At 42.9% G+C, this 18319-nt stretch overlaps 1 protein-coding gene across 3 annotated transcripts in view; it reads right to left on the reverse strand.

Annotated features, from left to right (window-relative positions):
* SV2B (synaptic vesicle glycoprotein 2B) overlaps positions 1 to 18106 on the reverse strand; it is a 92799-nt gene extending 74693 nt beyond the window's left edge. For all 3 annotated transcript variants that reach the window (XM_065906455.1, XM_065906453.1, XM_065906452.1), the window contains exon 1: positions 17547 to 18106. In XM_065906455.1, coding sequence (XP_065762527.1) covers positions 17547 to 17997 — 451 coding nt within the window. In that variant the 5' untranslated portion in view covers positions 17998 to 18106. The remainder of the gene's footprint in view (positions 1 to 17546) is intronic.
* Between the last annotated feature and the right edge of the window lie 213 nt (positions 18107 to 18319).

Here is an 18319-nt window from a genome sequence, read left to right on the forward strand (position 1 = left end):
GGGAAGTGAAAGGGGAGAGGCATGAAGCCTGAGATTGGACAGGGGAGCCCCACGGCTCGTCCATGGCCACAGGAAGAAGGGGGAAGACCAGAGGCAGCTAGGAAGCTGATGTGGCGGTGGGCACTGTGGGACCCCTTTCTGGACACTCCTTCTGCTTTCTCAGTGAAAGAAGCACTGAGCTCATTACGCTGAGGAGGTGCTGGGAGCTGGAGAATAGAGGGTGAGGCATGAAACAGTCATCGAGGAGTGTGGGCAAGTGAGTGGTTCAGGGAAATGAAGGATGATGCTGGCGGCACAGGGCCCCCTTGAGGTTCTTGACAATGAATTTAAAGTAAGGCCAGTGGACGACAAGCTGTGTTGCTCACCAGCCACGTTCAGCTACGGGATGCAGACTCAGGAAGAGTGAGGAGCAAGCAGAGCTGGTGAATGCGACAAACTAGAGAAGCACAAGAAATTGATGGTCTATGCAGGGAATGGTGATGGTTCTGTCCGCAGGATTAAAGTCCAGGGAAGAACGTCATTAGGACAAGAGTGTGGTGAGGGACAGACCAACAGGGTGTTGCTGTCCTGAGGTTGAACAATTCGGAGAGTTGGAAGAATGGATGAGGTGAGTTACAAAGACAGAAGCGGGTACTCGGTGTTGGGATTTTTGGAGGGGTTGGGGTTACTGATAATAGTAAGACCTAGGGTAAGACCAGGACAGTAAGTGATTGGGAGGGGGCTATCATTGCAGAAGACCTTAAGGAATAAGGAAACCAGGATATTGGGAAATGCTTATGGAAATCACCAAGAATTATAATGAAAAGAGTGACGGTAAAGCTGCAATTAAAATCCTCCAGGGGGACTTCCCTCACTCTACATGCAGGGGGCTGGGTTCCATCCCTGATCAGGGAGCCAGATCTCACATGCTGCCACTAAGAGTTCACACGTCACAAATAAAAAACCCCACCTGCTGCAGCTAAGACACAGCAAAGCCAAATAGATAAATAATAAGTTTTTAAAAAGAAAGAAAGGGCTTGTCCAGAGTTCTCCTTTATCCATTCTCCTTCTAAATACTATAAGGTTGTAGGTAACGGCTTTTGCCTTATAGCCTGTGTTACAGATTATAAGACTTCCCTTTTTAGGACCCAAGGAGAGGTGAGGAAGAGAGGCCAAGGAAAGGATGGGACTTCTAATTGCTGCACATCACCAGTGGGGACTGATGAATGCCTCTGAGTCAACAGAATCTCCAGTGTTGAAACAAAAGATGCTCACTCTGCATATTTCAGCAGTCTGGGCCAGTCCCCATGGAGAGAAACGAGTTTACATTCAGTCTGCTCTTGGACCCCAGAGTACATGTCAAAAGCTATTACATTTCTAAGACCATCTATCTGACTCTTCCATCTCTCTCCCCTGCCCTGCTAATATCTGAGACTCTTTGGAAATTAAAATTCAATCTGTTGCAAAGAACAAAACCAATTCATCTGGGCTTATGCTGTGTAAGAGTTAAAAATACAGAGAGATTTTACAGCCACTGGCCTGCAAAGGGGCATTATAGCTGTACAGTCATAAACTCCACATTGGATGTCAATTTTTTTTTTATTTCTAATTTTCTATTTATTATTGCTATTCAGTCACAGAAAAGATTAACATCTCTCCAAGAAATTTATTTTAGCATATGCCAAATGTTGATACAATCGACATAATAATCTTATATGAAGAGAATCCATTGCAGAAGTAATGAAGGAGTTGCCCTTACAAGAAAATAAAGGAAAGGCAATAAAGAAATTCTTTCATATAAAGACTTCTGATGTGCATCATTTTTTCAAAATATAAAACCTTAATATTAGAATAAAACAGAACACCAAAGATCAGGAAATGTTCCGTGCAGATGTTTGGCATATGTGGTATGTGTATGGGTTGAGTTATAATAAAAATACTTATGTATTATAGTCAATTCTTATACAGAGCTAGAAACAGAAATTTTCAATCAAGCATGACTGGACTGACATTTTCTGTCTTCAATTACATGATGAATTACAACTGTATGGCAGTCACTTCTGGCTGGCAGTGTCATGATAAATGCTTTGTAAGATATAATATTTCTCCTTGTTCACTTGCAAAACATGGGTGCCTTTTTAAAATGTTCTACGAGTTCTGATGTTCTGCACTATCTGCTGTGATTCCTGGCAGGGGGAGGGTGGAAAAGTCCTTGGTGCCTCCTGAGCTCCCTTGCTCTGGAGCATTTCTTGGGACCCTTTTCATGGGAGGATGGCAGTGAGGCTCTTCAGCAATATAGTGGCCTCTTCTGGGCTGACACAGGTGCCTAAGTATCAGATCACTGCAGATTCCTTGCCTTCCTGAATTCTGGCTGGGATGTAGACTACATCACCCTCTCACCTACAGAAATACGCTGTAACTGACTCCAGCACGCTGATGGAGAACCAGTGCTTAATTGGCAACTGCATCTTAACAGAGTGATGCGTTTTGCATAAAGGTTGCTCAAGGTTACATATGCAGTGAGCACATAGGAACATGTTCCACAGAGGGAACGGCAAGGTAGAAGCAATGGACTTTCAAGGCAGATATAGCTGGTTTCAACTCCTAGAGCTGTCACTAACTAGTTCTGACAAGTTACATTAACTTCTTAGAGACTAAGTGTTTTTGGTGAAAAAAAAAAAAGTTATTTTAAAAGGATGAAAAGAATGCTTCCCTTGTAGGTTGTTCCAAGCATCAGAAAAGTCATATTTAAAATACTTAGTATAAAAGAGGTGGCACTGGTGGTAAAGAACCCACCTGCCAATGTAGGAGACATGAGAGACACGGCTTTGATCCGCGGGTGGAGAAGATCCCTGGAGGAGGAAATGGAAACCGACTCCAGTATTCTTGCCTGGGAAATTCCATGCGGGCTACAGTCCATGGAGTCACAGTCAGACATGATTGAAACAACTTAACACGCAGTACAAAAAAGTTCATCACATTGTAACTTGCTGGTAGCTCAGTTGGCAAAAAATCTTCCTGCAATACAGGAGACCCAGATTTGATCCCTGGATCAGGAAGATCCCCTGGAGAAGGAAATGGCAACCCACTCCAGTATTCTTGCCTGGAAAATCCCACGGACAGAGAAGTCTGGTGGGCTACCATCCATGAGGTTGCAAACAGTTGGACATGACTGAGCACCCATGCATTCCAGTACAAAAGAGTTTATCAAATTGTAACTATTGCTGGTGGTAGTAGCATGATTATTATAGCTTGCTTTTAATTTAAAAGAAAGGTAACAGACTTTGCATCAGCACTGGGAAATAATGGACCCTTTAGCATCAGTTCTTTGTTTTCTATGAAGAAATCCATATATGAGAAAATAAACCTTGCAACCTCATTGCTATAAAGTACCCCACCGTGAACACGAGTGGCAGTGAGCGACAACGGAGGACAAGAGACCTACCTTAGCAACCACATGTATCACTTAAGGTCTCCAAGCAGCACTTCCCTCACCCTGTAAACTGGGGATTACCTCTCTGATCGCCTCGCAGGGTCATTTGAAGATCAGGCGTGAGCATCTGTGAAAATCACTGATAACCCCTGAAGCACTGAGCAAACGGAAGCAAGGTCTTTGGGTACAGCCCCATTTTTTTTTTTTTTTTCCTGCTGGTTAAGGTGTGTGCAAACATCCCATCCATCCCCACGGATATGAGAAGGAAGCCATCTGGGGAGAGGTCAAACTCTGACAACCAGCAGCTCCTGCTGACCCTGCGTCCCCGTGTCAACTGCCTAATTCTCTACGCTGGCCGCACTACACAGTCAGCAGACCGCTGCTGGTGACCACAAAACGCTCCGCCACACCTCACCCACAGAGACTCTGACATCATTATTCTAGCACAGGGCGTGGATGCTTTTTCCTTTTTTTAACAGCTCTTCAGGTGGCTCAGAAGGGCAGACAGAGGGGAGAACCACCCGCCTTGAGCAGCGGTTCTCAACTGGGGGTGATTTCATGCCCCCAGGCGACATTTTGCAATATCTGGAGTCACTTTTGGTTTTATGTGTATACACATATGTGGAGCTTCTCTGGTGGGTCAGTGGTTAAGAATCTGCTTGCCATACAGGAGGCGCAGGTTTGATCCCTGGGTTGGGAAGATCCCCTGGAGAAGGAAACGGCAACCCAATCTAGTATTCTTGCCCGGGAAATGCCATAGACAGAGGAACCTGGTGAACTACAGTCCAGGGGGTCGCAAAGAGTTGGGCATGACTTGGAAACTAAACGACAACAATACATACACTTGTACAGAGAATGAGCTAGGTATATATGTGTGTGTGTGTGTGTGTGTGTGTGTATTTATGCATATATATCCAGCCAATGCCTGACCCTGCAACTTGCCCTGCATTCCTAGTAGATATAATAGTTGACTTAAGGATTTCTCCTAGTCATTCCTGTTTTATTTTCCACAATCTGAAGATTATATTTTCAAGTGTGTGGGTTAAACTGAAGCTCCAGTACTTTGGTCAGCTCAAGTGAAGAGCAGACTCATTGGACCCTGATGCTGGGAAAGATTGAAGGCAAAAGAAGAAGGGGGCAGCAGAGGATGAGAGGTATGAGAGCATCACCAACAGAATGGACACGAATTTAAGCAAACTCCAGGAGACAGTGAAGGACAGACTCCAGGAGTGGAGTCCATGGCGTCACAAAGAGTTGGACATGACTCAACAACTGAACAACATGACAAATGTGCACTTACATGGGACTTTTTCTAGTTCATTAAAGTTTTCCATGGTAGGGACAAATATAGGGGAATCCATACAAATTAATAAATATCACATTTCTATTCCAAAAATTAGTAAACCATTAGTTAGCAAAGATCTTTTATTTAGATCTCAAGGAGTGTGCTTACAACTGTGGAGGGGAAAAAAAGCCCTTCAAATCTTTGAAGGAATCATGGCCAAAGATGTTCTGCAAGCAGTGTAGACAGAATGTACTGAGACATCTTTGCTACAACAGAAGTTCAAACAGATTGGAAGCTGAACATCATCTGTTGGAGATGGATCACAAGAACAGAGTGATTATTAATTGATTACTTACTGTGTGCAGACCCTACACTGGACAGTTAGCACAGTGGCATGGTAAGTCACTTCAGTCATGTCCAATTCTATGTGACCATATGGACTGTAGCCCCCCAGGTTCCTCTGCCCGTGGGATTCTCCAGGCAAGAATACTGGAATGGGTTATCACACCCTCCTCCAGGGGATCTTCCTGACCAAGGGATCGAACTCAAGTCTCTTATGTCCCCTGCATTGGCAGGCGGGTTCTTTACCACTCTCAACCAATTCTTCCAACAGCCCTGAGAGCTAAGGATTCCTCTTATTCTCCCTTCCCTCCCCCCACCTCCCTCCCCTTCCCCTCTTCTTCTTCCTCTCCTCCTCCTCTTTCCCCTTCTCCTCCTCCTATTTCTTCTCCCGCTTTCTTTACACAATGCTATTTACTCCATGTAAAAGTAAAACACACACACAGAGAACTCCAAATAGCTTTGATTCAATCTTGATTAAAATCAGAGTAGAAATCCAGGATCTGTAAATTTGAACAAGTGGTTAATAATTAGCAGTTGTTGACACAAGTGTTTTCAGACTGAGGTAGGCTCTATCCTTTGATGTAGGACTTAGTTGAAAGGCACACACACGCATGCACACACACAAAATAGCAGAGACAAGCGGGAAAAGTGCCTCACTCAAAGCTAAATCCATACTTAACATGTAGCCAACATCATAAAGATGATGATTTTGTTTCAAGACATTCTCTTTGCAAGGGTTTTCTTAACCCCAATGGTTAACTGTGAAATTACCTCTCATCTTGAAATTAATTACGATGCTGATTTTGGGGTTGGTTGATTAGCTGGTAGGTTGGTTGGTTTTAGAGGAAATTGTTTTTCTTCAATGTATGTTTGTTACAGAAAATTGAATTTACTCACTAGCTTTGTAATAGTCAACCCTCTGACTATGAATTCACTGATCTTATTATAATAAACACAACCAGCTGTGTAAAAATGTAAACCTCTTGAAGTTGAGAGAGCTTGTCTTCTTTGCATAAGTCATCTGTTTTCTTCCTTGAATAAATTAAATAAGAAAAAATGATGCTTATAGCAGAAACATTTTAAAGCTCCACATAAAAATCTCAATTTTTCAAAACACTCAAACAGCCTCTACTATTTCCTCTACATAATAGTCCAGGAATTTCATATTTCCCCTTGGACTAATCCAATAACCTTCAGGCAGCTCTCCCATCTGACAATTCATTCTTCATCAATGTGAGGATTTTGCTAGTTGCTAAATATATCTCCTCCCATTAGACATTCCAGAACTGGGGAAATAGTCACTGAGCGGATTTGGGGACCTACTAGGCCCACCGTGAGATGGACCTGAGCCAAAACTCCACTGACCACCTGACTTCCATTGTTCCTAGTCTGACTGATACACCACTGTGATGTTGTGAATCTCCTGGAATTAGTGTCAGTCCAGATCCCGTAATCCTCAAAACGTCTGATTATTTCCTTTTCCCCAATGCACAATCACCCTGGTAGAAAGCCAAAAGTCCCCTGGGAGAAACTGGGAGAAAGATTAACCAGTATAAATTTTGGGCAAGGGTACTGTGATCCTTTCCTTAAGGAGACCCAGCCTCCACTCCATTCATGGATTTGGGGCTTATCAACTGGCTCAAACCTGGGAAATGATTGAGGAACTGTGACTGTTTGTTGAGACAGGTTAGACTTTTGCTCCCTTGACCTGGAATCTTTCTGTTTACACAGATCAAATGAGAATTTAGTAAGCTTCCTATGTATTCCACTTCTGGGAATACCTCAGTCTCCAAGAGTCAGGCTATTCCGGTCACTCTTTTGACTCTGTGGTCCATTACAGTAATCACCCCCACCTTGACTTTGGAGGTTAAGTGCTGCCACTTGACCCCTGCCACCCAGGGTCCAATTACTCCTACTGCACTTGGGTTTCTCACTGCAGTGGCAGAAGTCCCCACCGTGAGGTCCGGCTTGCATTTACGAGTGATCACAGAGGACTTCCCTGATGGCCCCACGGATAAGAATCCACCTGCCAATGCAGGGTACATAGGATCGATCCCAGGTCCGAGAAGATTCCACAGGCCACAGGACAACTTAGTCCGTGCGCCACAACTACTGAATCCACACGCTACAACTACTGTAGCCCCTGCCACCAGAGCCCGTGCCCCGAAGCAAGAGATGCCACCACAGTGAGAAGCCCACGCGCCAAAAGGAAGAGTAGCCCCCCCCTCCCCGCCACTAGAGAAGGCCAGCACACAGCAACAAAGGCCCAGCACAACCAAAAACTAAAAACTAAAGCTTAAAAAAAGATTGCTTATCTTATTTAAAAAAAAATGAGTGATCATAAAGCTCTTCAAGGATGTTAGGAGGTGGCCTCACAATTTGCTTCTCACAGTCACAGTGAAAGATACATGAGGACCCTCCCAAGACGGTGCACAGGTTTTAAATGACAAACCCACTCTAATGTTCCAATCTCCTTAAGCCTTTGAATCTCTTCCTCTACATGGAACCTAGGCAGGTCTGGCACTCAAGTTCATATGCTGTGAGCCAACATCTGGTTCATATTTTAGCCACCCAACTAACCAAACTGTTAGAGCCTTTTTTAACTCCTCGATCTTCAATATTGAATGTTGAATTTCTGTTAAGCAGGTCCATATCAATTAGTGTGGCCCAATTCAATTTTATTTTCCTTCCCCATTACCCCACACCCTTAATATCCATTCCCACACATGTTTCCTGAACTTCTGTGTAAATTAGAAAAGCAAGTAGTTCTTTTGCAGTGTAACAGACCTCCTCATAGGCTTCCCAGGTAGCTCAGTGGTAAAGAACATGCCTGCCAACGAAGAGACACAGGTTTGATCCCTGGCTCAGGAAAGTCCCCTGGAAAAGGAAATGGCAAGCCACTCCAGTATTCTTGCCTGGGGAATCCCATGAGCAGAGGACCCTGGCAGGGTACAGTCCATGGGGTCACAAGGGGTCAGGACACGACTGAGCATGCATGCAATGCAAAGACTTCTTCATGAGTCTCACTTTGACCCTTACTTTTAGGGACCTGCAGCAACTTGAGTCTAGTTATACAAGTCCAGAGGAAGAGGGTCGGGGTGAGGTCTTCAGGAGAATCAACTATATTTTGCAAGGCAACTGCCACAAAGGAGGCAATTACAGCTTCCTAATCAAAGCAGGGTTAACACGGGGGGAGAGGCTGCTTCTACTGGCAAAGAAGACTCGTCAAAATTTAGGAGTTCAGTGCCCTCAGCTTCATCAGGGTCTTCCCATACATCCCCATGCCAATTTCCAGGATCTCATTTCTTGACTATCAACAGAAGACATTCTGTGAGGCTGGGAATTCAACCCTGCACTTGTAATTTAGCCACTTAGAGGATGAGATTCTGGGTTTTGTTGTCAGCAGTCTCAGGAGATAATCATCTCCTTCAGGGCAGACACAGAAGATTTGGAGTCATTTATGCAGTGCCTGGTGCTAGGAATTCGAGCCCTGAGTTCCTTCATTTCTTTTCCCACTTTGTCAATGACATCAGGAGCAACCAGCCAACCTCACACTCATTAATTTAACAAAAATGTTAGTCTAACAAAAATGGTCACCCAGATCCTTGTCTCTTTTAAATATCTGAATAGGAGTATCCAATTAAATTTTTGTATATCCCTTTGGCCACATCATGTTGTGAACACGAAAGTGCTCTCTTTGCTATAGGAAACAGAGTCAATGGTGTCTTTCAATCTAACCAGTTTGGAGAACTGATTCCAGAAGCTCCAGAATCAATTCAGTAAACATATCCTTAAGATTCTTTTCCCCTAGAACCACGCCCAGGACCAAAATTACTGGAGTAAAGTCATCATCTTACACCAGCTTGTCACTCCCTTCCTCAAAGTCATTTAATAACTCTCCATTAAAAGCTCTTCCATTGCCTGTGCAGTCAAGCCCACACTCCTAAACATGGCAAACAGTATAGACTTTGTTAAGGGAGCCCTTGGCTTTCTTTCTATTCTAAAGAATACCATGATCTAAAAAGTCATAAAAACAACTGATACAATCAAACACAAAAAGATTATATGAAAATTCCTAGTGGTGGACTTCACCATCATGAGTATTTGTTTCCATGATACTAAATAAGTATTTATTGAGTACATATTGTGTGCCAGGCTCTGGGGTATAGGTGGCCCCTCCTTTCAGGAATTGACACTCTGAATTCGGGGCTCAAGACAAAGTGGCTCATAAATCAAGTGTTCTGCCCTGATGCTCACTATGAATTTGCATATAAAACAATTAAAGGATAATCTTTCATGACAGTAGAGTAATACATCCATCTCTGAGCCACTATGGAAATTCAGTGCACAATTTATTCTAATGAATCCAGTCCATCTGACATTGCTCCATGTCCTCCCTTAGCTCATATAGACATCAAGCCCCAGGGGTCCCCTGTTAGGTTCTAAATCACTGTCTGAAGCCGTAGGACGCCCTGAGCCTTCCCACTGCTGATAGCGAGAAAACCTAACAGCCAATAAAATACCCACAGAGCAACTAGATCCTTTCAGGAAATCCAAATTTGAAGGCAAAAATGGAACTCTGGCCTAAAAGCAGAGCTCTCTTTCTTCTGATCAGCATGAAGGTGGGAATCACCCACAGTTCCAGCTTAAGGAGTAGTTCTACAATTATGGAAAAACCCTGGTGGTAATTTACCAAATGCAGGCAGAGAAGGATGCTGTTGGTTTGTTTCACGTGTCATGAACAGTAAGTACTGTCCTAGCTATAAGGAAATAAGGATTAGAGATGCCAACAATTCGATGTCATTTGAAAAAGCAAATGTCATGCCAGATAGTCCTTAACTTCTTCAAGTCATTTTAAATTATTTTTTTCCTAAATATAACCAGAAAATACATAAATAGTAACTAAAAGGGATTAAAAAGAAGTATAGATTCATTCATCAAACACCTAAAATCATGGAAGTCTTTAAGAGGAAGACTTCAAAATCAGCACAAGAATACACAATCACTGAACAGAAGAGCAGATGTAAAAACAGGCCACTCAACTCTGCAACCTGCCAACCTCAGGTTCTATCCCTTACACTGTCTGTTTCCTTCACATCTCAGTAAAAGGGATAACACTGAACACTGCATTGCATAATTGCATAGTGCTGTTTGGTATTCTATGTTCTTGTGTCAACTTTATTTTCACCATTAGAGCAAAACTCTGAGTGCTGGGACCTGCCTGCCTTGCATTGCCACGAGGGAATACTACATGGAAATGTTCAGTAATCTTTCTAAAAATAAGAATAACGAATTTAACTAACAGATGAATGCATTCTTCTTGTCTTAAAGGGGACTAACTCCTTCATAAGAGAAAGGGCTGAAGAAAAACAAATATTGTATATTAACACACATTTATGTGGAACCTAGAAAGACTGATGAACCTCTTTGCAGGGCAGTCATGGAGACACAGACATAGAGAACAGACTTGTGGACATGGCAGGTGGGGGCAGGAAGAAGAGGGTGGGAGGAACGGAGAGATTGCCATGGAAACATATACACTACCATATGTAAAATAGATAGCCAGTAGGAATTTGCTGTCTGACTCAGGGAACTCAAACTGGGGCTCTGTGACAACCTAGAGGGGTGGGATGGGGTAGGAGGGAGGTTCAAAAGGGAGGGGACACCTCTACACCTATGGCTGATCCATGTGGCTGTATGGCAGAAACCAACACAATATTGTAATTATCCTTCAATTCAAAATAAATTTAAAAAAAGAAACAACTGCTGAAACTGTAAAAAAAGAAAAGAAAAAGAAACAGGGCTGAGCCTTGAATGCTAACGTTTTTCATGGGCCTTTTTCTTCCCCAAATGAGACAGTTTTAGATGTGACCCACTAAAATACAACCCTTGAAGGAAGCAAACTTTCATCTTTCTAAAAGCTCAGCAAAGTGGCACAGCAGCACCTAGATATTTTTGTTACCTGGCCTGGGGATGCTTCTTTTATCTTCTGAATGGATTCATCCATTTCCAGGAAGAAAAATAACAAAATAGTTCACAATTTGAGGTCTGAATTTGGGAATGGGAGGAGTTCTCCCTCTGAACTCTTTCCCTGGAGCATTAACTAGGGTCAAGTCTAGAGGCATCACTTTCAGTGTCTTTTTTTTCTTTTTCTTTTTGGCAGAACTACATGGTTTGAGAGATTTCAGTTCCCCCACCAGGTACTGAACTTGGGCCAGGGCAGTGAAAGTACTGAATCCTAACCACTAGACCACAGGCAACTCCTCCAGTTTCTTTTTAAAATAACAAGAGTTAAGAGAAGGAGAAGACAGCTTACAGACTGATAGAAAATATTTGCAAAAGACCCAGAGGGATCGGATAGAGAGGGAGGTGGGAGGGGAGATCAGGATGGGGAATACATGTAAATCCATGGCTGATTCATGTCAATGTATGACAAAAACCACTACAATATTGTAAAGTAATTAACCTCCAACTAATAAAAATAAATGGGAAAAAAGTGAAAAAAAAAAGACATCTGATAAAAGACCATTATCCAAAAACTACAAATAACTCTTAAAACTCAACAATAAGAAAGTAAAAAACCTAATTTAACAGCTCCAGTATTCTTGCTTGGAGAATCCCATGGACAGAGGAGCCTGGCGGGTTACAGTCCATGGAGTCACACAGAGTCGGACACGACTGAGCGACTTTCACTTTCACTTTCAAAGGCCTTAATAGACCCTTCACCAAAGCAGGCATGCTTGTTCAGTCACCAAGTCGTGTCTGACTCTTCTGTGAGCCCCATGGACTGTAGCCCACCAGGTTCCTCTGTCCATGGGATTTCCCAGACAAGAATACCGGAGAGGGTTGCCATTTCCTCTTCCAGGGGATCCTCTCAACCCAGGCACTGAACCCATGTCTCCTTCATTGGTAGGCCGATTCTTTACTGCTGAGCCCCCAGGGAAGCCATACAGAAGGTATACAGAAAGCAGATAAGTATATGGAATGATGCTCCACATCATAGGTCATCAGAGTAATGCAAGTTAAAACAGCAAGATACCATATCACACCTGTTAGAATGACCAAATCCAGAACACTGAAGACATCATATACTGCTGAGGATGTGGAGCAACAGAAACTCTCACACACGCTGCTGGGAATGCAAAATGGTGCAGTCCCTTTAGGAGACAGTTTGGCAGTCTCTTACAAAACCAAACTTATTCTTCCCATACAACCCAGCAATCACACGCCTTGATACCAAAAGGAGCTGAAAACTAACTATCCATACAAAAACCTGCACATGGACATTTATAGCTGCTTTATTCACAATCATCAAAACTTGGAAGCAACCAAGATGCCCTTTGGTAGGCGAATGGATAAATAAACTGTGGTATATACAAATAATGGAATATTATTCAACCCTAGAAAGTCATGTGTTATCAATCCATGCAAAGACAGGGAGGAAACTTAAATGCATATTACTGAGCAAAAGAAGCCAATTTGAAACGGTTACATACTATATGTCCAGTTGTATGAAATTCTGGAAAAGGCAAAACCTTATGAAGACAGTGAAAAAAAAAAAAAAAAATCAGTGGTTTCCAGAAATTGGGGAAGAGGGAAGGGATGAATAGATGGAACATGAAAAATTTTTAAGGCAGTAAAAATACTCTGTAAGACACTATAATGATGGATATGTATTATTATACATTTTTCCAGCCCATTGAATGTATCACACCAAGATTACACTCAAAGGTATTAATCAAAATAAACTATGGACTTTGGGTGATTAAGATGTGTCAGTGTAGGTTCATCAGTTATAACAATGTACACTCTGGAAGAGGATGTGGATAATAGGAGGAAACTATACGTGTGTAGGGGCAAAGACATAAGCTAAATCTCTACATAACTTCTTCTCAATTTGTCTGTGAATCTAAAATTCCTCTAAAAAATTGTCTTATAAGAAAACACTAGGAAGGGGAAAGAGAGGCTAGCTTAGCACCTGAAAGAAAAGGTCTTTTCACCAGCCTAGGTAGGGAAGCTTGACCTTAAAAGCCTACTATAAATAATTTTGGGTGAAAGGAATGTCTAACATCACCTGAGAAAATCGTGTCCTGAATTTGGGTGAGTCACCATGATCAAGCCATCAACTTAGTAACGACAGCAACCTCAACAGGGACTGCCTTGGTGGTCCACTGGGTAAGACTCTGCACTCCCAATGAAGGGGGCCTGGGTTTGATTCCTGGTAGGAGAACGAGACCTCACATGCCACAGCTAAAGATCCCACATGCCACCAGGAAGATGGAAGATCCTGTGGCCACAAAGAAAATCCCTCAAGTCTCAGCTAAGACCCAGAGCAGTCCAAATAAATAATAAATAAACCCCATGGACAGAGGAGCCTGGCCAGCTATAGTCCATGGGGTCACAAAGAGTTGGACACAACTGAGCGACTAAGCATAATTATTTCTTAGAATGTGTTTATTTAAAAAGAAAGAAAGAAACAACCTTAGCAATAATAATTAAAATATCTGAGCACCTATGATGGGCAGCCACTGTTTCAGGCAAGTTAAATGCATTAAACTCATTTAGTCCTCAAAAAGTCTATGAAGTAAGACATCCTCAGGGGCTCCATTTTGCAGAGAAGGAAACTGAACACAGAGAAGCTAAGTAATTCCCAAAGTCACGCTCCTAAGAATTGGAGGAGGCAGGGTCCCCTTGGCTGCAGGATCCAGGCTGTTCCGTGATCTCGTTGCAACTGTGCTAAGTTGCTTCAGTCATATCTGACTCTTCTCAACCCCATGGATGTAGCCCACCAGGCTCCTCTGTCCATGGGATTTCCCAGGCTAGAGTACTGGAGTGGGTTGCCATTTCCTTCTCCAGGGGATATTTCCAGACCAGGGATTGAACCCGTGTCTCTTGCGTCTCCTGCATTAGCAGGCAGATTCTTTAGCACTGAGCCACCAGGGAACTGTAACTCACTATAAATGCTGCAGGGAGACTGTAATAACACAAAGTAACAAGAACTATGTATGGATGTGAGAGTTGGACTATGAAGAAAGCTGAGCACAGAAGAATTGATGCTTTTGAACTGTGGTGTTGGAGAAGATTCCTGAGAGTCCCTTGGACTGCAAGGAGATCCAACCAGTCCATCCTAAAGGAGATCAGTCCTGGGTGTTCATTGGAAGGACTGATGCTGAAGCTGAAACTCCAGTACTTTGGCCACCTGATATGAAGAGTTGACTCATTGGAAAAGACCCTGATGCTGGGAGGAGAAGGGGACGACAGAGGATGAGATGGCTGGATGGCATCACCAACTTGATAGACATGGGTTTGAGTAAGCTCTGGGAGTTGGTGATGGACAGGGAGGCCTGGCTTGCTGAGATTCATGGGGTTGCAAAGAGTCAGACACAACCGAGCGATTGAATTGGACTGAACTGAACAAGAACTAGCAGTAGTTTAGCAGTAGTTTAGCATGGACCTTACCAGCTTTATTGCATATAATCCTCACAACAGATGTATCATTACCCTATTCCATATATAGGAAAACTGATCATTAAAGAAGTGATGGCTTGCCCAAGGTCACTTGCCAAAAAAGCTAAATGACAAAGCCGGTTGCCAAAACCTTGTTGATGGACACTAGTATCCACACTGGCAGCATGCCCCCACACCATGCTACCTCTCTGTTGGAAGCAATTCACGGTGTTCAGGTACCCTATGGGGTGCCTGATAACTAGAGAGAAGTCTGCCCCATGGCATGACCTCCTTCCTTAAAGACTGCATGAAAGAAAGGCTGTATGGTGTAGCAGAATGAGCAGACCCTAAAATCAGAAAGACCTGGGTTGAAATTCCAGCTCCAGCAATTACTATGTGCCATCAAATACAGCTCACCAAGTCTGCTCCCTGATATGTACAAATGGGATAAAAATTCCTATAAGCATCATGGTGACTATGAAGCTAACATGAAACAACGCATGGAGAAGCCAGCCTGATGAGACTCTCCAGTCACCCACCCCGCTGGATCCATTAAGGGGGCCCCAAAAGTGCAGCTGGGAGTCCATCTCTGTCAAGGGTCTGCCTGCCCCTCTTGGGCTGAGTCATAGCATCTTCATCATAAACACTGAAAGCAAAACTTCACAAGCGTGAGTCCTCCAGATTGGGACTGTGCTTCTTCAATTCCCAGCATTTGCCCTGGGAGCTGGCTGTTAATGAGGTTGTCGGGTACCAGGCTAGTGGAGAGACCAAGAGGGCATGAAATCATTACCGACACACCAATTTGGACTAATAGGAATCTAGGGTTTCAGTCGAGAATACCACAAAACAAAATAATGGTCTTGGAAATGTTTAGATCAACAGGCAACCATTTTGTTTGGTCAGGGGGTTGGGATTCATTTTGTTTTTGCCCTTTTAAAAAAGTCTATTGAAACTTGAAGAGACAGCAGAATTTTGCTGATAAAAATAATAATAACTTTTTACTATTTTAAAATAATTAAAAAAAAAAAAAACTCTGGGTGACATCTTGCTTCTTGAGTCATTTCTTTTGTTTGTATGTACTTGGTCTCTTGGTTCCCTGATAACCATACCTCACAGAGATCTCATAATTTTAAAGGTCCCTTTAACTTTAATTAAACAGGAGTAAATAAAAAACGTGGGTGTGTGTGGTTTATTTCATTTAGTGTAACTCGTTTCATCCATGTTGTAGCTTGTGTTAGAATTTACTTTTTTAAGGTTGATTTTTTTTTTACATTTATAGTCATTAGGGATATTGGCCTGTATGCTTCTTTTTTAAATATTTTATTGAAGTATAGCTGATTTAAAATGTTGTGTAAATTTTTTCTATTCAGCAAAGTGATTCAAATATATAGGTCTCTCTATATATAGATAGGTGTTTTTTCATATTATTTTCCATTATAGCTTATCACAGAATATTGAATATAGTTCCCTGTTTGACCTTACTGTGTATCCACCCTATATATAACAGTTTGCCTCTGCTAATCCCAGACTCCCATTCCTTCCCTCCCCTACCCCCACATCCCTTTGCAACCACAAATCTATTTACTACATCTGTGAGTCTATAAAACCATTTTTAAAAGCCTCCAGGGATAGTTCTTTATGTAGATATTTTCTCCATTTTATATCCTAGTCCTATTTATTGTGGCTGTAAATCAGGGGCCAATGAACTAAAACCCACAGGCTACATTCAGCCTGCTACATTTTTTCTAAATAAAGTTTTATTGGAACAGTTGTGCCCGTTTGTTTGCATATTGTCTATGGCTTCTTTTGTGCTAGAGGCAGAGTTGAGTAGTGGCCACAGAGACCATCTAGACCTGTAGAGAAAATGTTTGTCAATCCCTGCTCTAAAGCAGGCAGTGGGGCCAGAATGGCACAAAATGTTTGAAAGCATGCATCCCTACCATAATCAAATAATTCTCTGTTAATGCCTGTTTGTCCTACTTTATATAAGTTCTTTGAGAGGCAAGGACACCTACCTTGTTCAATATTTTTCCTCCAGGGCTGGAGCAGAAAGACTAAAACATGATACACAAGAATCTGTTGAAGGAATGAACTGGATGGATTTTGAGGGTGATAACTATTAAAGTGTCTCGGTCTTGAGTAAGAACCTGAGTCACGGTAACCTCTATGAAACTGTACGTTTGCTAAAGAATCAATTGTATGGACTGTGAATTTAGAGAATGAATATGTTTTGTAGGACATTTAATGTCCAAGACAAGCCCTGTCTATATTTTGATGAATCTCTTCTATGCCACACTATTTAAGCCCACACTCTCTCTAACTTCACAAAATTCTCTGTGCCTCAAGCCCTGATAACTGAAGTCTGGCTCTGATGGTGCTAGTCTCATCAAGGATTTGCCAAGCTCCCATCCTCCATCCCACGGACTCCATCTGTGCTTCACAGTGTGGCTCCCAACAGCCTGCAGGGGCTCTGCGGGTGGCTCAGCCCAGCATTTATCACCAAGACACATGGGCATTCAGCCCACTAACACTTATATACAAGAGAAACTAGGAGCGGATGCTAATGGACTCTGGAAAGTCACAGAGAGGAGGACTGAGTGGAAGAAACACACACACACACACACACACAAAACAAATTTGTTATTTGGATATGAAAGATGATTTAATATGAAGAAGAGAGAAATCAGACTCTCGGGGAGGAGGAAAAGGAAGCATAACCTTTAAAATTTGTGAATCCCTATTTGTATGACTGTAACTTATATAATACTGTACATCGGCCATACTTCAATTTTTTTTTAAAAAGACTTGGAAAAAAGAACTAAAGTCTTGAGAGTCAGACAGTTCTCAGTAGGAACCTAAGCTCCAGTATCTATCAGCTTTGTAAATCTGTGCCTATTAAATTCTCTGAGATAAAAATGGATGTAAAATGATAGTGCTGCAAGGACATTATGGTAGATTTAAGACACCTAAGAGTGACAAGTGCTATACAAATTACACCGCTCTTTCCCACTTCAGATTTTCACGCCACAAAGAGTACGGGCTCTGAAAATTTCTACTTACCAAGCATTCCTTTCTTGGAACTAGAGAGACACATGTCCTTCTCGGCACTGGGCAGGGCAAAACTCACCACGAACACTTCCACCCCGTCAGCCATCAGGGCCAAACCCAGAACAAAAAAGAGGGTCCACTGGAAGCGTCCGTGGCCACACTCATCAATGATGGTCTCGTACTGGTGCGCCAGCTGCTCCTCGTCTTCCATCCGCTCGGCCAGCAGGTCTGCCTGGCCCCGAAGACCGTCTGCCCTGGAGGGCGCCATCTTGGCCTGCTTGGCCTTGACGTCATCTGGGTGAGGGATGCCCTGGTACTCGCCTTCGTAGATCTCGTCTTCCTCATCGTGGCCTTCCGTAACGTCGCTCTGGGCATCCTCGTCTGCATTGGACTCATTGCCACGATAGTAGCCATCGGTGGGGGCATAGCCCTCATAGTTGTCCTGATATTTATAGTCATCCATTCCTCGCTTCTGGGACTGCCTGCTTGCCTCTTGAGCTATATTCCTTTCACTGTGACAGCGGTTTGGGCTGTTTCAATAACCATCATCCATGCTAGGTACAGAGGTTTAAATGTAGACTTCTTGGGTGAACTTGACACCCTTTGTCTTTTGCATTCAGAGGCTATTGGAAGTCTTTGGAAAGTTTCAAAGTCTGGCCTGGTCTCCTTCAGCAATCCAAAGGTGGTGTGTTGAACGTTGATTAGAAATGGGCCCAGCTGTTCTCCTTGACAAGGCGCCCACAGCACTTGGCAGCTTGCTGACTGGCCTGATTTGTTCTGCTACT

This window comes from Muntiacus reevesi, chromosome 15, assembly GCF_963930625.1.
Source record: "Muntiacus reevesi chromosome 15, mMunRee1.1, whole genome shotgun sequence".
Classification (NCBI taxonomy): Eukaryota; Metazoa; Chordata; class Mammalia; order Artiodactyla; family Cervidae; genus Muntiacus; species Muntiacus reevesi.